At 40.8% G+C, this 21,103-nt stretch overlaps 8 protein-coding genes across 12 annotated transcripts; 2 read left to right on the top strand and 6 right to left on the bottom strand.

Annotated features, from left to right (window-relative positions):
• Nucleotides 1-120: 120 nt before the first annotated feature.
• LOC117575132 (complex I intermediate-associated protein 30, mitochondrial) lies at nucleotides 121-1,205 on the bottom strand. Its single transcript, XM_034259234.2, has 2 exons — nucleotides 643-1,205; nucleotides 121-584 (listed from the first exon to the last, which is right to left on the bottom strand). Exons 1-2 carry the CDS (start codon nucleotides 1,108-1,110, stop codon nucleotides 168-170), a joined length of 885 nt encoding a protein of 294 aa, XP_034115125.1. The 5' UTR covers nucleotides 1,111-1,205; the 3' UTR covers nucleotides 121-167.
• Nucleotides 1,206-1,252: 47 nt separating this feature from the next.
• Nucleotides 1,253-3,396, top strand: LOC117575129 (dehydrogenase/reductase SDR family protein 7-like). Its single transcript, XM_034259232.2, has 5 exons — nucleotides 1,253-1,503; nucleotides 1,568-1,711; nucleotides 1,876-2,092; nucleotides 2,157-2,402; nucleotides 2,456-3,396. Exons 1-5 carry the CDS (start codon nucleotides 1,342-1,344, stop codon nucleotides 2,665-2,667), a joined length of 981 nt encoding a protein of 326 aa, XP_034115123.1. The 5' UTR covers nucleotides 1,253-1,341; the 3' UTR covers nucleotides 2,668-3,396.
• Nucleotides 3,397-5,528: 2,132 nt separating this feature from the next.
• Nucleotides 5,529-13,171, bottom strand: LOC117575126 (disintegrin and metalloproteinase domain-containing protein 10). 4 transcript variants are annotated; one of them, XM_034259228.2, is made up of 10 exons: nucleotides 13,044-13,171; nucleotides 11,638-11,957; nucleotides 11,388-11,577; nucleotides 10,917-11,313; nucleotides 9,901-10,858; nucleotides 9,584-9,837; nucleotides 8,800-9,518; nucleotides 8,578-8,743; nucleotides 7,614-7,680; nucleotides 7,234-7,418 (listed from the first exon to the last, which is right to left on the bottom strand). In XM_034259228.2, exons 2-10 carry the CDS (start codon nucleotides 11,717-11,719, stop codon nucleotides 7,372-7,374), a joined length of 2,880 nt encoding a protein of 959 aa, XP_034115119.1. In that variant the 5' UTR covers nucleotides 11,720-11,957; nucleotides 13,044-13,171; the 3' UTR covers nucleotides 7,234-7,371. The 4 variants fall into 4 exon arrangements, with proteins under 4 accessions (XP_034115118.1, XP_051863892.1, XP_051863893.1 ...); XM_034259227.2 differs by lacking the exon at nucleotides 7,614-7,680 and having other exon boundaries at nucleotides 5,529-7,418; nucleotides 13,044-13,169; XM_052007932.1 differs by lacking the exons at nucleotides 7,614-7,680; nucleotides 13,044-13,171 and adding an exon at nucleotides 12,735-12,753 and having other exon boundaries at nucleotides 5,529-7,418.
• Nucleotides 13,172-13,336: 165 nt separating this feature from the next.
• On the bottom strand, nucleotides 13,337-13,980 carry LOC117575136 (uncharacterized). The gene is made up of 2 exons (XM_034259242.2): nucleotides 13,818-13,980; nucleotides 13,337-13,740 (listed from the first exon to the last, which is right to left on the bottom strand). Exon 2 carries the CDS (start codon nucleotides 13,715-13,717, stop codon nucleotides 13,352-13,354), a length of 366 nt encoding a protein of 121 aa, XP_034115133.1. The 5' UTR covers nucleotides 13,718-13,740; nucleotides 13,818-13,980; the 3' UTR covers nucleotides 13,337-13,351.
• A 114-nt stretch (nucleotides 13,981-14,094) lies between these two features.
• On the top strand, nucleotides 14,095-14,898 carry LOC117575135 (N-alpha-acetyltransferase 40). Its single transcript, XM_034259241.2, has 2 exons — nucleotides 14,095-14,561; nucleotides 14,618-14,898. Exons 1-2 carry the CDS (start codon nucleotides 14,191-14,193, stop codon nucleotides 14,853-14,855), a joined length of 609 nt encoding a protein of 202 aa, XP_034115132.1. The 5' UTR covers nucleotides 14,095-14,190; the 3' UTR covers nucleotides 14,856-14,898.
• Nucleotides 14,830-15,968, bottom strand: LOC117575134 (pterin-4-alpha-carbinolamine dehydratase). Of its 2 annotated transcripts, none has more exons than XM_034259239.2 (3): nucleotides 15,614-15,968; nucleotides 15,408-15,552; nucleotides 14,830-15,212 (listed from the first exon to the last, which is right to left on the bottom strand). In XM_034259239.2, exons 1-3 carry the CDS (start codon nucleotides 15,793-15,795, stop codon nucleotides 14,913-14,915), a joined length of 627 nt encoding a protein of 208 aa, XP_034115130.1. In that variant the 5' UTR covers nucleotides 15,796-15,968; the 3' UTR covers nucleotides 14,830-14,912. The 2 variants fall into 2 exon arrangements, with proteins under 2 accessions (XP_034115130.1, XP_034115131.1); XM_034259240.2 differs by having other exon boundaries at nucleotides 15,408-15,549.
• A 393-nt stretch (nucleotides 15,969-16,361) lies between these two features.
• On the bottom strand, nucleotides 16,362-16,886 carry LOC117576135 (uncharacterized). Its single transcript, XM_034260697.2, has 2 exons — nucleotides 16,748-16,886; nucleotides 16,362-16,684 (listed from the first exon to the last, which is right to left on the bottom strand). Exons 1-2 carry the CDS (start codon nucleotides 16,827-16,829, stop codon nucleotides 16,458-16,460), a joined length of 309 nt encoding a protein of 102 aa, XP_034116588.1. The 5' UTR covers nucleotides 16,830-16,886; the 3' UTR covers nucleotides 16,362-16,457.
• A 70-nt stretch (nucleotides 16,887-16,956) lies between these two features.
• On the bottom strand, nucleotides 16,957-21,059 carry LOC117576134 (uncharacterized). The gene is made up of 3 exons (XM_034260695.2): nucleotides 20,640-21,059; nucleotides 17,817-18,086; nucleotides 16,957-17,761 (listed from the first exon to the last, which is right to left on the bottom strand). Exons 1-3 carry the CDS (start codon nucleotides 20,652-20,654, stop codon nucleotides 17,147-17,149), a joined length of 900 nt encoding a protein of 299 aa, XP_034116586.1. The 5' UTR covers nucleotides 20,655-21,059; the 3' UTR covers nucleotides 16,957-17,146.
• Nucleotides 21,060-21,103: the final 44 nt, after the last annotated feature.

Here is a 21,103-nt window from a genome sequence, read left to right as displayed (position 1 = left end):
ATCGTCAAGAAATAGTGCATGACCCTGAAGACGACTGAGCGAATGTAAACATTTAAACAGCTGATTTGTGAGAGAGCAAGAGAGAGAGAGAAAAGAAAGAGTGCTGCCAGCTAGTGTTAAAATAAGTGTTGCTCATTTATTTCAAAGTTTATACAGAATAACGTTTTTTACGTTGCTGCAATATATTTGGGTGTTCGGTACATTTCGTAGGCAAACTCCTCCCGATGACTAGGATCATACTCTAGGCCAACATAATCAATTTCCAACCCAAATGGACCGTCCATACCCTTCTTAGCGGCCACAGAGAAACCAAAGTGCGTTACACAATTCAGTTGTATGGCATTCTGACGATCCTGAACGCGTCCTTTGGACGACAGGAAGAACTTGGAGAAAGGTATTTTAGCAATTTGCCAATGGGGACCACCACGTGTGTACAACACATAATGATAGATATCATTCCACATCAGATCAAAGTAACCTTCGGTGTGCAAATTAATCAAATAGCTACGTCCGTCGCCGCGCACTTTGAGTATCAGCATGTTGTACTGTGTCCAGTCGTAGGTGGTTTCTCTTTTGAAGGATTTCTGCAATAGATGATATTGTTAGAAACTCATTCAATTAATATTAGTTGCATTTACTCACTCGCACACGCTTGGTGCGTATGTTTGCATAGCCTGTTCGCTTGATGATGCCATCCTTAGTGTGCTGCGAGCTAACTTCGCCATGAAAGAGTCCAGCACCAGCTGCGCTCAGCTCGAGAGTGGCACTGCTCTTACCCTCTCCATGATCCGCGTCCGTTGTTACCGTCCACTTGTCGAGCACATCGGGTTCTTTGAAATCGAACACGACATCCGTTTCTCCGGGGCGAAATACCAATATCGGATCGCTTTCCAGCTTTTCTTTAACTTCCTGTTTCCATAGTTTGATTTCCTCTTTTAAGTCACGAAATCCATCAATAATTTGTTGTTTTTTTGAAGGTTCTGGCAGTTTGGTTTTATAGCCGGATTTCTTTTCGCGTTCCCAGAAAGTGTGTTGCACGGCTGTGGTGTGAATTCGTGCAGCTGACAGCCAGCAGCTTAAGCGGCTTGTTTGTCGCACAAGGCAATGCATTAGAACATATTTTATTAAACCAAAATATAACTATTATGCCAAACGCGGAGAGAGCAACAACATAACGAATAACAGCTGTGATTTGACATTCACAACACAGCGGAAACAGTTGCTAGTTGCCACGAATCATGAATCGCTTCGTTGTGAATAGCAGCTGCATTTGTTTTTGTTTTACGGCCCATCGTATAAAAGTGCAAAGTTTCAACCAGTTTGCCAAATTCAATATTGGTAATGAAATTACAAGAAATGGAGAAGTGTTCGGGTTCCAGCGATTGGAATGTGATTTACTGGGTAATCGGCAGTATTCTAATGCCCATAGCCCTACCATTAGCCGTCATTAATCTATGGCAACGATTCCGCGCTCAAAAGTACCGAAATCAGCTGCCCGGCAAGGTAAGTAACAAGAGTATTTGGAGAAACAATATATTTATTTATTCTCACATGCAAAAATATTTAGGTTGTGCTCATTACTGGTGCCAGCTCAGGACTTGGCGAGTCGCTGGCGCACGTCTTTTATCGTGCAGGCTGCAAGGTTATCCTAGCTGCCCGTCGTGTCGAGGAATTAGAGCGCGTTAAGAAGGATCTGATGGCCCTTGATGTGGTAAGTGATGTAGAGAGTTAAATGTGCCATTTGCTTAATCGTATAACGGTCAAATAGATGCATATTATAATGTAAATATAACATTTTGTATATCACGCAACACCAATCTCCAATCTATCCCAACAATAAATAAATAGGTATTAATAAATCTGTTCTAATTACAGGATCCCGCCTATCCTCCCACTGTGCTGCCATTGGATCTATCTGAGCTCAATTCCATACCCGATTTTGCAGCACGAGCCTTGGCTGTTTACAACCAAGTCGATATACTCATCAACAATGGTGGCATAAGCGTGCGTGCCGATGTAGCCGCGACTGCTGTCGATGTGGATGTTAAAGTGATGGTTGTCAACTATTTTGGAACTGTGGCATTGACAAAAGGTATGAACTGTTCATACCAAATATACATAAACAAATATAATTTTAAATACATATTTCATTACAGCGTTGTTGCCTTCGATGATTAAACGTCAGACTGGCCACATTGGTTTCATTAGCTCCGTACAAGGTAAATTCGCACTACCCCAGCGGGCAGCTTACTCCGCATCAAAGCATGCAATGCAGGCCTTTGCTGATTCTCTGCGCGCTGAGGTAGCCAGCAAAAAGATCAATGTGTCATGCATCAGTCCAGGCTACGTGCGCACGCAACTCTCGATGAATGCATTGACTGGTTCAGGCAGCAGCTATGGAAGTGAGTAGAGACATTTTAAATGCTTTTCTATTGCTAACATAATTCATTTCTAGAAATGGATGAAACTACGGCCAAAGGAATGTCGCCAGACAAGTTAGCCGAGCGCATTTTACAATGCATTCTGCGTAAGGAGCCTGATATCATTGTTAGCGATCTACAGTCCAAGGTTGCATATTATTTGAGACATTTGTTGCCGTCTGTATATTTCTGGATTATGACTAAGCGGGCGTTGAAGTTGGAGAAAGCGTCAAAGAAGTCAAATTAAATTAGTTAAGTTTTAGTTTCGTTTTTATTGTTATTTGAATTTTGCATTGAATGAAAAATTATAAAATATCGCGATGCATGTGCAGTGTTAAAAATTAGTTACATTTGCATAATCATAATATTAATAAATTAAATAATTACTGTAATCATACCATTAAAATTAAGTACAACTTAGGTGTTCACATATTTCTTCTTCGTCGGTTCGCAAACTTATGTATATTATAATAATTATTGTTCTTAAGTGATGCATTATACATTATATTTGTTCACAATTGTTTTATTTTCGGCTTTCATTTTACGAATGAGTAATTGACAAAATATTTCATATTTGATACGGTCTTTGACAACATTGAAATCTTGTTATTAACTAGGGATACGGATCTCTGCGAGGAGTCTTGAATACGTGTTAAAATTCATTTATCTAAATTATACAAAAGCATAGTTGTAATCATTGTAATCAGGTGTAGTGAGTGCAAAGTCTTGATGAAAATACACACCAAAAAACAAAAATAATTACAATTGAGGTACACACAAAGATTTTAAAATCTGTTTTGCAGTTTTACGACTAAATTATTACATACATATGTATATAGTTTAAAATCAATGAATTTCTTATATACAATACACAAAAATGGTTAATTTCGCGTTGTTAAATAGTCTTTTCTTCCACGCTCAAAATACTTTTATCGGTCCATCAGCCGATCATCCTCAACTTAGATCATATTTCTTTGCATTTTGTTTTGTTTTTGTTTTTTATATACAGTACATAAACATTGGCAATTTTCTTTATTCATGATTTTCTTTTTTTTATCTTTTGTGTTTTTTGGTAAGTTTAATAATATTGCCGATAGTTTGACGTTAAAAAAGAATCTGCGCCTTGTATAGTTTCATATTTAAATATTTTATCATAGGTTCTCGATTTATGTTTATTCTTTTTTTCTTGTTCAATTGTTAAGACTTAAACTTACAACTAAAATTCGATTTTTATTCTTTTTTGTTCATTTTAAGCATTTCAAAGCGATTGTCGCGTACTTTATCGTTATTCCGTTTCATAGCTTGCCTACGCGTTAACGTTAACTTTCTGTCCCATGTCCCATTTCTACGTGGGTCGGTAATTTTTGAGCTGAGCATAAGTAGCATATCTATATCTTTCTATAATGAATTGTATATTCCAAAAAAAATATACGCAAATGCTCATAAAATTGCACTCCCCGTGTAACTATTTTACCACCCGTCATACAAATGCAAATACATATCAGAACTATACGCAATCTTAAACGCCAATTTTCAACACAGTGTTACAATTACAGTAGCTACGACTATATATATAGGGGTTTTCCAATTATCTTACGACTACAAATCGTTAATTATTGGGGGTTTTATTTTGCAAGCCGTTTGCTCAGTGATTCGATACGCTACGTGACTATTCGTGTGTGAGTGTTATGAGTGTTTATGAATATCGTTAGGTGTTTCTTCATTGCTCTAGTTTTTTTTTCTTTTGTTATTGCATATAAAAACTATTTATGTATGTATATATTTCGATTTGATTTCTTATATACACTACTACTAAGAATGGCGCAGGCATTTTAGTGTGTGTGTGTATGATGTATGTGTCTATGTGTCATTGACTGGGAGGATTAGCATTAACTTCTCTATTTGATTTTGTTTGCGACTACTATTAACTACGTTCGATGCATTTTACTTTTGATTTATTGACAATTATCTCGTTGGTTATATTTTATTGTTACTAAGTATCATTAATTTGCAACTTTCCCCTGGCTACCCAGTCTACTTGGCTACACTCTTCTCCATTCTCTTCTCTTCTCAACTACAGATCTTAATATCGTTTTTTGATCTTCTTGGAAAATATGTTATAAGTTTTAAAATTTGTTGGTTAATTTCTTGTTCTTAAACATTTTCGTTAATAAAATAGCACCTTGTATTGTTGTTCTGTTCTGTGTGTCGAAGTTTACAGATGACAATGATAGTAGTTAAGAGAAACAGATAGCGCGATACTTATATAGAAATAGAAATCTAACAAAAAACATAATACTCTATGTAGAAAACAATATTAACAGGCCAATAATAGTACAAGAATAGTCTGATTGTGTGCAGCAATCGATTTGCAAGTGTCTTGGATATACATACGAAAATAGTATATTGTAATCGATCTATGGGATATACATATATTTTATGTTTGCATTATAAAAATTGTTTTGATTATTTTTCAGAGAGCACTGTGTGATACTAGGAAAAACATTGCGAAGTGTGTCGTATATGCAAGACGATCAAGTTTCGAGAGCCGCACACAATTTAGGTTATAGCATTAGATTAAATTACAGTTTACAAGATATATAGTTACAGATCACGAATACAATACAACAGTTAAGTAGTAAAAGGTACAATGTGCGGTGAGTGCGGCTGGCTTCGGCGGTGGTGTGTGGTATGTATAGTGATTGTGGTCGTGTTGTTGTGGCATTGGCATTGGCATTGGCTTTGGGTGGGTGAGCATTTATGGTTTATGGATAAGTCAAGTTAGGCGTTGTGTGTTGATAGAGCCATAAGCACGAGCGTTGTTAGCGTTAATTAATGATAATTGTGGTCGTTTTGGTACTTGGTATTTGGTGTGCAGGGTGTGTGGAGGGGATGTATTGGCGTGGCATTCACATATTCAGCAGAAACGGCAAGTTTAAGGCAGTGTAAAGTACATACATATCTTGAATAATATGTATATATGTTTTAAATATATACAAATCTAAATTTTCTTTTATATATATATATATATATATGTATATATATGCATTTAAACCTATGCGACAATTTTTTTGTATAACTAACTTTAGGACTTATCACTTTCACTTGGTTGGTTTGAAATGAAAAGAAATGGCGCTGCTCTTAGCTAACCAAATTCTCAATATCAGAGACAACCACCTCCAGATCCGATGGCAATCCATTGTCCATTGCCGTCGTGGGTAATGCTGGCGTTGCAGTTGCTGCCGCTGCTGCCGTTGAGCGTGATCTGAAATTGTGAAGACTACGTCGTATGGGTTGCGTCGCTTGCCGTTGGCTGCTGGTCACGGCGCTTGCGGAGGCGGATTGTTGTAGCGCATGATGCGGTAACGCTGACGTTGCAGCACTGGACGAAGTGGTCGTTGTGCTGCTCGACGACTGACGAGAGAAGCTAGGCGGCGGTGCATGAGACGCCGTCGCTGCAGCTGCTGCCACTGAGGAGGAGGAGTTCGAGCCGCTTTGTCCATTGAGACTGGCGCGTGGAATGTTGCTGAAGCTGTTGCGCGAATTGCGCGTTGGCGGCACCGGCGCTGGGTGTGACGGCGGCGTATTCGAAACGCTGCTGTTTCTGCGCAGATTGGCATTGGAAGTTGAACGGCGCTGTGGCGTTGCTGCAGTGGGAGCTGCTGCTGATGCTGCAGCTATAGGCGGATCTTTACCGTTTTTAGCTGCACTTGCTTTAAGATTGAGACTGCTGCGCTTCTTGGACTTGGCCATGTTTTGGCTCAGATTAATGAGATTCTGTGTGCTGCCAAAGTTGCGCGTTAAATTTATAGATCCACCTGAGTTGTGTGCCTCATTCTTGCCCGCTTTGCTGCTGCTACGACGTGGCGCCACTGCAAACGGATTATGTGTGGACAACGAATTTGAGCGACGATAGGAGCTACGTTGTCCTGCTGTAGTGGATGTTGCTGCTGCGCCTTCTGGGCTGGCACGTGTTGAGCTTGGTGCAATTTTGCCACCGCTACTGCTGCTTGGCTTCGTATCGATTGCCGCGGCGCTGCCGCTGGGCAAATCAACATTCTCATAGCAGTGGTCGGTGCTATTGCGTTGCGTTAGTGGCTTCAGTGTCTCGTAGTTGGGCTCGTTGAGCGTCAGAATTTGATTATCGTCCTCTGCTTCGTTGCACAAAAGCAGCGCAGTGCGCTTCGCACGTTCCGTGTATGGTCCCTTAGACGTGGTCGGCTGTCCACTGGAGCGTGCATTACTCTTTTGTGTGCGCTTTGGACGTGCGCCAGCGCTGACGCCCACGACGTGCGTTTTCACCTTGGGCTTCTTAGACAGCCGCAGCGAGAACTTGAATGGTGGCTTGTAGACGACCTGCAGTTTAACCTTCTCATTGGACAGGTTGCCCATGGACTTGGTCTTTTGCGGCGTTTTCTGCACCAGTCGCTCGGGCGTTGACTGCGACTTGCTCATCACATTGCGCACACGCGAGCTATGCTCAATGTGCGATAATGGTTGTGCCACAATTGGCGACTCCAGCAGCCATTTTTGCACTTTTCCAAAAGTGTTGGTGTGATTGTTGCTCGTCGACAGATTGGAGCCATCGTCGCCATTGCCACCATTGTTGCGCTGTGAATAATCAATGATTTCCTTCATATGCTTGCCCAGCTTTTTGTTGGATTTCTTAGCTTGATCCTCGTCAGTTGCACTCGTTTTTGATTTCTTCTTTGTCACTCCTTGCGTTCTTGATGTTTTCTTTGGCTCTGCGCTGGTAGTGGCTTTAGCTGCTCCACTTGAACGTACTCCTGCTGTTGCTCCAACGCCATTGGTCGACTTCTTGCTGCGCTCACCGCGAACCTTCTTCTTAAATGGCACTTTAGTGCGTACAGCTGTATGTACGATGACGCCGTTATTGTTCTCCGGTAATCGCACAGTTTCCGTGGTGGCACTATGAATGATAGTCACCGACTTATGCTTCAGATTCGATCGTTTCGCCAGCAGCTTTGTGCTCAGTATCTATAGCAAGAACAAAGGAATACATTAGTCATGTGAAAATAAATAAATACAATTGAAGTTTAATGGTTTAGTGCGATGCAAGCTTAATGCCCGCTTAAATGCGTTCTAATAATAGCCATATAATCAATAGGCAAATGAAGCGCTTTACAGTAAGGTATATTAGTTTCAGGTTTCGGGTTCATATCTGGGGCTCACCCTCGCCCATGGCGTGTGATTCGGCTTCATACTGATCCCTTAACATACATGTGACCACACGCATTAACTTTTTAAAACAAATACTCATACAGATTAGAAGCAAATAATCAAAAGATAAACAAGTAAGAAAGCTACAGTCGAGTGTACTCGACTGTGAGATACCCGCTACCCATTTTGAATAAAAGAAATATATTTTGCGGTATTTTCTCAAAATATACCAAATATACTGCAAAATACTAAAAAATATACCGAATGGTATATTTGGTATATCGACATAGTACCGTATTCAAAATATACCATAGACGGCACAATATACCAGATTGTCGGCCAAAGCAACTCAGACCCCTAGTAAGTAGGCGTTTTTGCCCATACAAAAGTATTTCTTTAATAACTTCCACAATTTTTATCTGATCGCAACCAAATTTTCAGGAATCATAACTACTATAGTAGTTATTATATATACCAAAATTCGAAACTTTAGCTTTAAAATTACGCTTGTTATTCGATTTTTTGATTTGCGGGGGCGGAAGTGGGCGTGGCAAAAATTTGAAACAAACTTGATCTGCGTGCAAACATAACAAATGCTGTCGAAAAAAAATTATAGCTCTATCTCTTATAGTCTCTGAGATCTAGGTGTTCATACGGACAGACGGACGGACACACAGACGGACAGACGGACAGACACACAGACGGACAGACGGACATGGCTATATCGTCTCGGCTGTTGACGCTGATCAAGAATATATATACTTTATAGGGTCGGAGATGCCTCCTTCTACCTGTTACATACATTTCCTGCCGGCACAAAGTTATAATACCCTTCTACCCTATGGGTAGCGGGTATAAAAATCATGCTTATTAAATAACACACAAAAACGTTTTCCATTTTTTAAAATAATAAATTCACTTGAAATGTATTCACAGCTTTCAGAGAAGAAAAGTAAACTCTTGTCGTATCACATACCAGTAGTAAAAAGACTCCAATGGCAGCCAGTGCTACAGTGTACCAATGTTGCTGCATCCACTTCTTGAAAGTAGCAATGCTCTCCTCTGACAGCAGCAATTTACGGAGCGTAGCCAAAGGTCCAGATGGATCAACTTCACGGCACTTTTGAAACACATCACAGTAGCTATAAGAAAAGTGAAATTAGTAAACTAAATATTTAAGTTAACTTCATCTAATTACCCATTGTAGTCATTGCAAGGTGTTCCCGGTTTGGAGTACATATCGGGCACATCGAAGGGCGCCTCATTCCATTCAAACGAACTGCGACACGGATTATTCTCACCGGGCAACTTACAACACAACTCGCATGACTTGATGCGATCATCCTCAGGTCCTGGTATGCATTGGCATGATTCGAGGCCGTATGCCAAGCAAATGCTGCCTGTGCAATCGCCCATATAGCAGACAAACTCCTTATTGCAAATGGTCTTGTTCGGTTTGTTCACCGATGGCGGACATTGAGGTACCCGACCATCACAAAACGAGGGATCACGGCAACCATTGTCGTCGCGACATTTGTCACCAAACTTCACCTTGCAGTCGGTGGTGCAGCAAGGACCTTGTGACGGACTGCAGCGTGCATGTGGCGTCAGTGTGCAGGGCGTTTCATCGATGTGCGGATTCCGCGACATGGGGAAACAGCAGGAATCCTTGCAGTCCTCTTCCCAGCCACAGTCACATTGCTCGCCTGGCTCAACAACGCCATTGCCACAAATTGATGATTGCGGCTCCGTAAAGCAGCCTTTCATTGAGCGTGCCTTGGCATTCAACACAGGCTCTATGGACTTTAAGGAGCACGCACTGAACTTGTTGTTGTTCTTCTTGTCGCCAGATGTTGCGCGTGCAAACATAATGAAGTTGCCATCCTCACCACCTGGTGTGCACAGCTCTGGATCGTGCTGTTGAGCAAAGAAAATAACTATTTGTAATTATCGAAATATAACGGACTTTAAGTTGTACTTACAGGTGAACCAAAGTTATGGCCAATTTCGTGCGCAAGTGTCACATGCGACACAGCAGGTGGCACATGTTTGCCATAATTGAGGAGCGTCACAATGCCTGTGTTTAACGACTTTAGCGATCCTCGATAGTGGCCATTCTTTTCACAAACGCCACCGGCATTCTTCAGATCTCCTGTCCATGCCAGACCCAAAGTGCCCATCTCAAAATCGCGATAGGTGAACATATAGGCCAGACAAAAGGCATCGTAGTCCTCCTCTGTGAAACAAAAATTTATAGTTTACTTAGGATAATTATGAATCTATCTTTATTGTGACTTACCTGAAAACAATTCCAAGAACTTTTCAACGCCATAATTGCCAGGAAATCGATAGCTAGGATCCTTCATGGCATTCATGTTGTGAACCTTAATACGTTTGATCATAAACGTAATATTGTCTGGTTTTCCATCATTGTTGAAATCCGTATTGCGATAAATAGAATTGGCGCGTTGAACATGCCGTGTGATAGCCTCAATTGAAGCCTCATCACTGCCCATCTTCTGGAAGAATGTGTGATCCGCTTGCAAATAAAGCATGCAAGTCGTCTTACGATCATAAAGCAGACGAGGCGAGCTATGAATATCATCGCCACGACCACTCAACAGATTCGTCATCAGCATGGTGTTAAAACTGGGATTGTGTGGATTTGGGGCGAATATTATCTCTGGATTGTAATTGTTTACAATAATATTAGGTTTCTTAGTGGCGCCATTCTTGGTAATAATCTCTACATGCGTCTTATGGCTGGGACGATCATTGGCCCCGTTGCTGTTGCCCATGGAGAGCGTCGTCCAATTGGCATTGAAAAAGTTATTTGGCAGGCTGTTGCTATTGTTGGCATTCGGCTCCTCGTAGGGTGTGCCAAATTCTGGCTCTATTGGCCGGTTATAGGTGCTAACAATGATGTTTTTATGCTTCGTGTACAATTTGCGTACGTTGTTGTTGTTGTTAGAATTTGAATTGGTATTGGAGTTGCCATTGTAGCTGCGACTGCTATCGCCAACATTGGAGGGATTAAAGTTATTTACAAGTATATTGCGATTAGGTGTGGGCTTCGTTAACGTCGCCAGAAAGCTTTCCGTGCTGCGCACAGTCGTTGTTGTTGTTACTGTGGATTTTTTCGATGCCTCCTCACTACGATCCTCCTCGGAGGCCAGCACTCGAAAATCATCGTTGTAGGGAACCTCAAGATCCAACGGCAACGGTGGATTGCGATTATAAGTTGGAGCAGTGACGTGCTAGCAAATTACAAAACAATTACCAGTTGATTCTTGTATTTATAAACTGTTTACTTACCTCTTCCTCGGGCAACCAACGTTTCTGTCTCAAACGTTCGCTGGCGCAATGCGTCTTAATGGGCGATTTAGATGACAAACCGCTGGCAAATGAATTGTGTTGTTGCATATTTACATCGCTTAGCTTATAGACAATGCTATGAACACCACTCTCGGCCAATTGCTGTGAGTAACGCTGCGCTGGTTCAATATAATAATGCTCAGCTTGCGTCTCAATTGTGCCATCGAGCAGATTATCACTTGTGAGTATCGCCTGGACATGGGCAGCCTCGTCATCCTCCAGACTGCCCGTGTAAATGCGTGACACATCGTAATCGATGGGTCCCAGTGTGTTCTCGATTTCCACATCATTTGCGAACACCGAATTTGGCTGCTGACGCAGCACCAGAAGAAAGTCTCTGTAAGAAATAAAAGAATTGCAAATGTGAATAATGCACTTTTGAATTAAAGCCCGCCCACGCAGTCCACTCACCTGTCGTGTGCAGAGAAATTCAGGCGTATTGTGTGCGCCAATCCCAGGCCACTTGACGGCGGCTCCGCTTGACGTTTTCGACGGGCGCGTGCCTGCTCCAAGTGTCGCTGTTGTGCCACCTGCAGCACCGAGCGATCGAAGTTCGCTGCCTCCCAGTGCTTGATGTATGGCGTCAGTTTATGTGTGTAGCCTATTGGTGTTAAGAGATTAGCATCCAAGTGAGCTAGCGAAATTCTGATTGGAAACTTACCTGGTAGCTTGAGCGGAGTGGGAACTGCGAGCAACTCATTGATTGCGAAGAGCAGTGCAAGGAGCGCTAGCAACCAGCCCATTGCTTAATTCTCACTACGTTTTGTGTGTGTGTGTTTTAGTGTAAGTGTGTTTGTGTGTGTGTGGAAACCTAACTAGTTCTAGGCTGGGGTTTTTGTTGGCTTTGCTTGACCTTTGTTAGCCCCTCCGCCTCTTACATTATTGCAGCAGTTGTTGTTGTTGTCGGTTGGTGTTACTGTTGTTGTTGTTATTGCCAAAGTGGGAAAACATCCGTTGTATGTGACATCTCACGCTTAGCTGCTGCAACAGAATGAATGCGAGAAGAATGAGTTTAATCGAGTTGATTGCAATAACGGTCGAACAACAAAGAGCTTGCACTTCAAAATTATACATAGTATAAGAGAGTACAATCATACATTGTATGTGTAATTCACGCAAATCACAGCATCAACAGCAACAGTATCTCAAGTGAGTAAAAAGTTGCTTTCACCTTTTGCAGGCGAGTTCGTTAGCGAGAAGCGAAATTCGCAACAGTTCAAAAACAATGAGATATGTGTGTACATCTTTTGTTCAAAATTTACGTATTTTTGCATAAATGGCAAAAGCAACAAACTGCTATCCAGACGGAAGAAGCAGCATCAGCCGCAGCGCAGATTCAGCTTCAGCATCTCATTAGCACTTTGTTCACACACGAATCACGCACACACACATGAACACTAGCTCTAATACGAACTCACACATGCATGCAAAGGCATAAACAACACATACACATTTATACATACGCTCGTTTGATTGTGTTGTGTGCCCGTGAAAAATTACTGTTAGCCTCTTAGTTGTTTCTTTTCTTTTTGTGTTAATGCACACATTTCTCTATTTAGTGATTGAATGAATTGCATTCTATTTGTACATTGACAAACAGTTTAATTGGCTAATAATCCTTTTTATTTGTGTGTGTATTCTTGAATTGTGTTTGTTACTGCTGCTCACTGTTGCTGTTGTTGGTAGCTGTGCTTTGGCTTAGCCAAAATAAAAATGCGGAAAATTCAATTAGTCAGCCACAAGGGTTATTTTTCTTACACACAGCAAATTGTTGCACTTTTTTCGTTTTGATAATTGGATTTGGGCTAAAACTCACAGGCAAAATATTAAAACAACTACACGAATATACACATATACACAAACACGCACACACACATAAACAATCGACCTCCGCTCGTTGCTGTATTGCCATTAACGTTGTGGCGTAAATGGTAAGCCAGCCAAGTTTTTTTTCTGGCCTAAACCTGTTCCCTGGCTTATTGACGGGACGAAAATAGCAAATATGTTCTTGAATTTCGTACACTCACACTTTTTATTTTTCTTTTCGCGTGCTAATATGAAACTTACATTTTATTCAATTAAACGCTTGCATTTTAATGCAATGCTTTTAAAAACAAATATTTTATTTCTCCCCACATATAAAACGGCTGCAGGTAACTAGTATCGATACTTTCTGAGCGCTGTCTAACTACATACTCGATAACAGTCGCTGTGTATGGAGTGACCGTCTGCGGGGTTTTTCTAAAGCACAGGATAGTGAGACCATATCGGAATTATATTTTCTGCTGTCACACTTGCCCACATAAATAATAATAATAATTCAATAATTGACTATAACTATGCTTGCGATAATAACAGGATTACCTTACAATTGGTTAACATTCAACAACTTCTTTTATTAATTTTTGTTGCTTATTAATACCTAAGCGCAAATGATTAGCCTTTTCTTCTAGATTTTGTTTACATGCTAGTAACTTTTCTTTTTGTGTGTCCAATGTGCCTTCCATCGCCTCCAGTTTCCTGACTTTTTGGTCGTATTCGTCAAATACCTGCCACCAGGTTTCCAGGGCCAAGTTTTCGGGTTCTGTAAGCAGTGCGTGCTCAAACGCGGCGCTGTTACCAAAATTTCCTGTACTTGCTGTTGGTTGGGCAATCTCAAATGTTTCAAGATCGGCAAGCATTTCTTCAATTGTGGGTGCTGCAGGTGGTGGCGCTACTTGAGGTTTTGACTTCCTAAACATATTGCTATGTGGTTTGTTTTATTCTGAGCCACAGTAGAAATTGATAACGTCAGCAACAATATTTGATAACAGTTTTAAAAAATACATTAAAATGTCTTACATTTCTTGAAAAGTAGCTTTCTCCTGTAAGTTATTAGCAAAATAAATAACTGTCGACTTGTTTTAGTTTTTTGTAATAAGTGTTTCTGTTTGTTAGACGAGACTGTTTATGTATTTGTTGTTGTTTACATTTGGATCAGCTTGTCCGTCGTTAGCGATGGAGAAAAGTCGATAACAATATATCGATGAACTCTTGAAAATGTGTTTCTTATTGGAGAAATACCTTATTGGGAGTGCTGGCTAACATTTTCAGAGTTGTATTGCTACTATGAGAGCTTGTCAGCACTGGTTTCCCGCTTTTTAGTAGACCACTCGCTGTCTTAACAATCATTTAAACAATAATTATTCACTGTTAAACAGTAAAATAAGCAATAATGGCCCATCGTGATGAACTCAGCGCCGGTGCAAAGCACAAATTAATACAAGCAGCTGCGAGGGAAAAGAACCCACTTGAAAAACTGACATATGATAGCTACAAATCTAATGCAGGCGAGGAGTTTAAACTATATTGCCGCACCAAAGGCGACATGGATGATAAGACCCTGAAATGGGCATTCAAATTGGCTGAACAGAATGTTGGTCCTTTTTACAAGGCATTAAAAATGGGCTGGAAGCCGAAAATAAAACAATCTGAGCTAAACAAGAATTGGGCACGCTACTTAGTTGCTCTGAACCAACAAAAACAACCTGTGGCCTATACAATGTTTCGCTTCGACATGGATGATGGCGACTGTGTGCTCTACTGGTAACTGTAAATGTAATAACTGTTATTTGTGATTTTCTAATAATTTTTTTAATCAGCTATGAGATACAAATATCTCCAGACTATCGAAGAAAAGGTCTCGGAAAATTCATGATGCAAACTCTTGAAGCTTGCGCCCGCCATTGGAGTCTAGAAAAAGTAATGCTCACCGTATTGAATAATAATGATAATTCGCAAAAGTTCTTTAAAAGCATCGGTTATATTACGGATGGAACTTCGCCAGATGTGATGAAACTGGAGGAGTATCAAATATTAAGTAAGTCCACATTGGGCTAATTATTTCATTTCCAAATAAACAGGCATTAAGATACAAATAGTATATACAGTAACAATTTAGTTTAACAACTTGACTTGGGCCTCCAAATAGTTGGCCATGCGAATATCTTGGCTACTGAGGCCATTAACATCATGAGTGCTCAGAGTCACCTGCACTTTGTTGTAGCAATTGAACCACTCCGGATGATGATTGATTTTCTCGGCCAACAAGGCAACTCCAGTCATTAGGCTGAAAGCTTGATTAAAGTCCTTCAATTGGAACTCCTTGTAAATGGCATCACGTCCCTCCACTAATGTCCAGCCTGCGTCCAGCAGTGGCTGCAGTTTCTCACAACGTTCTTGTTCGGTTAGTTTGGCCTGCATTCAGAAAAAATATTTGTTATAAACGAAAGCAACAAGTGTTTAATGCATTTGCTGAGAGACTTTCGCTGGCCTTCTAATCGGATGGTGATGACCTCGCGTGCCCCCCTCAAAGCGATAATCATGTTATAAGATGTGGTATCGACTTTTTTGTTTTCGATTTGTGTTTTAATGAACCAGATATTCACTTACCACCATTTTGCGTTTTGTCGCTGCTTTTGTGGTTAAAGTGAGTGCTTGTTGTCTGTTGTAATTGCTAATAACACCAGTTGCTGCAGTTGCTGCTGCTTTCGTTGATGTCGGATAGAGAACTGAGCTCACATATCTGTTGCTGCTGCTGCGCGCAAACAACAAAGCTGCTCAATCTAAATCTCAGCTCACACACACACAATACTCACCACCACAACGGTACGCTGCCTCCCCACTTCCCCCTTGATTCAGCGGCATTGAATGTTTTTGTTGTTAACTTCAAGCCGGCGGCCGTTACCACCCAAGAATATGTTCGCTTATTAAGCAGACTTGCAACTTTTTGAAAGCCCATTCCCAGTCCATGCTGCGCACACTTATTTGTTAATAACATTCTGAAAAAAACTGGTTTGCAAAATACCAATTTCTGTTAATGCAATGAATCTGTTCAACGACTAGTACGCTGTTCACCAGAGTTGGCTATAACTAAATGCACAATTTGAAGTATTTGCTATGCAATTTCTTGATATATCGATTTTTTATAGGTAGTTTTTAGAATTGTTTGTTAAACTAAAATTTTTTGATTTAATTTAGAAGAAACATATTTGGATTGAGCTGTAGAGTTGAACATTACGTCAACATTTTAAGCATTAATTTTTTACGACAATCAAACTTTTATTACACATTAAATAATATATATAAATATATATAGATTTTGAATATATTTTATTTTATATTTCCCTTAAAACATCAAACTATTTTACAATTGTTTTATTTAATGCCAGTGACCCAAGCAAAGTTTTTAGTATTTAAAAGTATATTTTACATCGTGCTGTGTAGTATTTTCATGTTATGTTAGCTAACAGATTTCTGATGAATTCTTCTGTTATTCTTTTAAAAACTGCAGTAACGGTCAAATGAAAGCTGAACGGTTTTCAATTTGGAAAATTAAAAATGCACATGTATTTATTTAAATTTTATTGCCACTATGTGAATGTTACATAAGTGAGTATATGTAGATTTTGCTTGTCACAGTGACAGCTACAACATTGGTATTTATTTATGCACCAAGTTGTCGGCAGCTTCCCCGGTGCCATAATAGTCGTAATCTGGACTGGCTGTTGAGGTGCCAAGCATGGCTGCTGGATGCTGAGTTGACGTGGCCGGCTCCACGACACGACCTGTTGTACTAGGTGACATGGTTGTTGTGGTCTTACGCCAACGGAGGCTATAACGGCTCCGCACAAACGGCGGCTTAGTGCCGATCACAGCATTGCCATAGGCTGTTTGTGGGAAATGGCAGCTTAAAAAACCAATGAGATATAAAAATATATTCTTGGACTTACCCAAATTGAATAGGCAAAAGCAGAGAATCAACAGTAAAGTGAATTTCATTTTGCAGAATGAGTTCAATGCAAACTGTGCCATTGCTTGCAATTAGCGCTGCATTTATAGGCCCGTTTTTGTGGATGATAATCAAACGAAATCCCACGGGCATCAGGCACAGAATGCCATCAAGAGCTCAACAAACCATTTCCCCAGAGTTCAGTTGAAGTTCATTCACCGCTTCTGCGGTTATTATATTTATTTAATTATCTTTGTTGAACACTTACACAAAAAAAACTTATGGGTTAAACGACATCGCACAATACATTAGAATCAGAAATGCTTAAGAAAAAATGGTAATAAATACGTGTGTATACGAGTATTTTCGAAAGGCAACACAAGGCCTACATCCACCTCCATCAATTATCTACAGTTCTGGAACGCTTTGGACCCGAAGGTATTGGCGGCGGCGGCACATCGGGTACATCGCTATTCTTGTTCTCCGAACCGTTCTTGATGTCCTCGAAACTGGGCGTTGAGTCCAAGCTATCGAGTGGCAATGGCTGCACTTCCGGCTGCGTTGGCTGCAAAGGTTGCTGAGGCTGCAGAGGCTCCGCTGCGGGCATGGGCTGTGCGGTGGCTGCTACAGGACTGCGTGTAGGATATCCCTGACTGGGATAGTAATCGTAGGGCGGCAGATAGTTCTCACGTTGTCGCACAAAACCTTGCTGATCATAGATGAGTGGATATTGGCTGTAGGAGTAAGGTGGCAACGGCATTGACTGTCCATTGTATGGGGAATTGAGTGGAATCAGCACAGGCGGCAGTCCTTGGTCGTTCAACGGCAAAGGCAACTGCTCCTTGGTCATAATCTCCTTGGGATCTGTTTCAGGAGATTGTGGAGATTGTGGTGCCAATTCTGGTTGTGTTTGCATAGCCGGTGGCTGTTCACCGGGCACAATGCTGGGTTGATTGGGATCATAGGGTGCATAAATAGGTGGAAATTGCGTGGCAGTGGGCAGTGGATAAGGCAGCTGAAAAGGAAAATACTTCAGACATATTTTAGACAGTTATAAGCTATTAACTTACGCGTTCGTTGGGTGGCAAACCTGGCACCAGCGGTTGACCAAATCTCACCACAGGCGGACTGTAGAATCCAAAGGGATTGTAGGGACCAAAGGGCGCATAGCCTGGCTCGTGTATGGTGGGCTGTATGACAGGATAAGCACGACTGGAGGTCAGATTGTCGTCGGTTGTGATCAGAGCATTGTAGACCTTTGGCTTCTTGCGCAGACGACGCACTCCATGCGAGCCACTGACGCACAGCGCCAGTGCCAACAGCAATATGGCCAAGACGTACTGTGAAAACAGAACAGAATGGAGAGGCTTTATTTGGTATTTGTGTGTGGAGTCCGTGATTTGTCACTAAGCCATTTAACGCTGCTTAATTGATCGGCCATTTATCGATCATCAATCAATGAATTGTTAACAATTCTACAGAGTTTCTTTTGACGGAAGTCGGGGACTAACGACAAGGAAGCCGGCGAACTCGACTACGACTTCTATTTCTTAGTAATACTAGAAGCGTTTTTGACGCTTTGACCAGAGATTCGACGTCATCGTTGCTCATGACTTTCAAATGCCAGTTAAGCGATTGAGAGATCGATTCGCTACGATCTTTGAGCTACTATGTATTGCAATCGAAACAGAATAAAAACGTGGTCCAATATACTCGTAGTTAAACTATAACAGAAACAAAAAAAAAAAATACATATATCTATAAAGCAATAACAACAACAACAATCAGCAACACATGTGTGCTGGCCATTGTTGAGAATTAACTACAGTTCATTAGTTTTGAATTGAAATGTAGATTGTTCCTTTAATTGGATTACTCTATACGAAGCTGATGTCGACGTAGATGTCGATGTCGATGTCGATGAAGCTGAGATCAAACCGGACGGACGGCGGCCAAGCCAATAGATAGCGCATGGGCTGAGCACAAATGGAATTTTGAGCCTTTCCTTAGGCAGACTCTGGAGCTTTGTCATAGGTCCGGTTAAACAAGTCAACCAGTTGTCCAGTTGTCCAGTTGTGGCCAGCATGACATGGAAATGCGCCAGTCCATGAAGTGACGAATACATGTGAGTATACTATATATATACACACATACTACTGTTGTGATCTGTGACCGAGTTTCCACATCTGATCTTGATCTTTGCATTTGCACACGCCTGCCACTCTCAATTGCTGTTGTAATCCGTGCCAACTCTGTGCTCAGATTACCAGCTAAGTGAGAGAGCTCGAGTCTGCTGGGCTAGTAATTGGCTTTGCTTTCCATTCATTTCACTTTGACTTTCCTTGCCCCATGGACACATGGCAACATAGTAGAAAGAAAAGCATTCTCCACCCACGCACCACAACAACAGATACAGATATCGTGATTGCGCCTGCGCCCTCACTATCTTTAACTGTCTTTGAGTGTCTCAGACTGGCTTTCAAAACGAGAGCCAAAGAGCCGCGCAGCACATCAATTGAAAGATCAGAGACCAATTTTCAACGCTTTTCCTTTTGGCTTTTGTGAAATGAATCGAATTGTTTGAAATTGAATCAACAAACACAGCACACAACTAACTGCAGACAGACACACACACAGACAGACATAGACACTCATACAAGCACACACAGAGCAATTGCTCAGCTCGTGCCGATCATGAACGGATCATGATCATGATCATGAACACCAAGCTATGACGATGATGAAGTGTAAGTGCACTTCAATGCTCGAAATTGGGACAGCTTAAGTGCCAAAACTACGAGTTTTTTTTTGTTTTGTGGCTTGTTTAAAACAACAACAACAGCAACAGCAACACAGACGTTAGCTGAAAATGATGCACGAGATGCTGCGGGTCGCCTTTGAAGATCACGCTCTTGGCCCTGGATGTGTTTAGGCTTAAAAGTTTAAGCTCCAATTGCCGATTATCAGCTTTGTCTATGTGGGTGTGCCACCAAAGCATTGGAAAATCAATTGCAACCTACTATAACTTAAAATATAGCAGTGTGTACCGTGTATACACTGTATTTGAAAGAAATCTAAAATGTAACTATGATTATTGTTAGACGAGATTGAATAAAGATACTTATAGAGGGGAAGCTTCTGCAGGACTTTAAAATTTAAATACATATAAAAGTTCAAGTTTAAATTTGTATATTATTAGCATTTTGTCATGCTTGTGTTTTTACTTGGTTGTCAATTAATTAGCTTTCAAAGATATAAGAATGAGAGTGATTAAAATAAATAACACTACGTGTTGGAATTTTGTTTGACTCACTTAAAGGGTATAAACAAAATTAATAATGTGGGATTTTAAATAGAGTGTGTCATAATAATTTTATAATTTTTAAAAATTTAAAATATAGCCAAGAGTATTTCGATATAGCATATATACAAATTGGAAGCTAGAGAGCTGTAGTTATACCAGTATTATTTTTTAAATATTCTTTAGTTATTGTTCGGGTATCTAGCAGTCGTTAGTAGTTTTCTGAATTGCTTTGCAATTTGTTGCTATGTCCGCTTAGCACATTCGCTCTTGTTCTTTGGCTTGCATTTGCCACAGTTGGCCAGTTTGTTAGCATGTTAGAGACTGTGTGTCTAAGGCTGAGTCAGCCAGCTGCGCCACACAGCACTCAGAGTCATGGCTAAAGAGATCAGACCAGTTCAAAGGCAATAAAATTGTCACTAATGTAACCTTAAACCTGGCCCCACACAGCAACGAAAATCAAAAGTGAAAGTGCTGCTCGAAATGGGGGAAGCGTGGGATCTAAATCAAACACTCATACCAACACAACACAAAAACTCCAGTTCCAACACCAATAATTTTTTGATCATTGCCCAATCAAGACATCATTTACCTTTGTCATTTGCATTGTCTTTCGTTTTTATACTGCGTTTCGTATGCAAGTTGTGTTCGCAGGAAGCTCAAGAAATTAATGCACTGGGTTATTTCTTTTTGTTTATATTATTATTTTTTTTTGGTTCGTACAGTTTGTTGTGTTTACTTTTAAAATGCACAATTTGTTAAGCTGCAGCTGGATGTTGTTGTTGTTGTCTTGTGGTTGACGTTGACGTTGAGGCTGCTGCTGCTGCACGACACGTAATGACTTTGAAAACAAGTTGCTATAAATTATATTGCAATATATTGCACATGCAAAATAACTAAATGCAACTAAATCGCACTGACACTTTAGCTTAAGCAGCACTTTAGCATTGGCGACGCAGATACACGAACTTGGCTGGAGAGTTGAGTTAAATTAAAGACTGAGAGTCGCAAGAGATACGAGTAAGCGAGTGTTGTTGGCACAGAGGCTGCTGACGT

Source organism: Drosophila albomicans, chromosome 2R (genome assembly GCF_009650485.2).
Source record: "Drosophila albomicans strain 15112-1751.03 chromosome 2R, ASM965048v2, whole genome shotgun sequence".
NCBI classification, from domain to species: Eukaryota; Metazoa; Arthropoda; class Insecta; order Diptera; family Drosophilidae; genus Drosophila; species Drosophila albomicans.
This window is presented reverse-complemented; position numbering and strand designations above follow the sequence as displayed.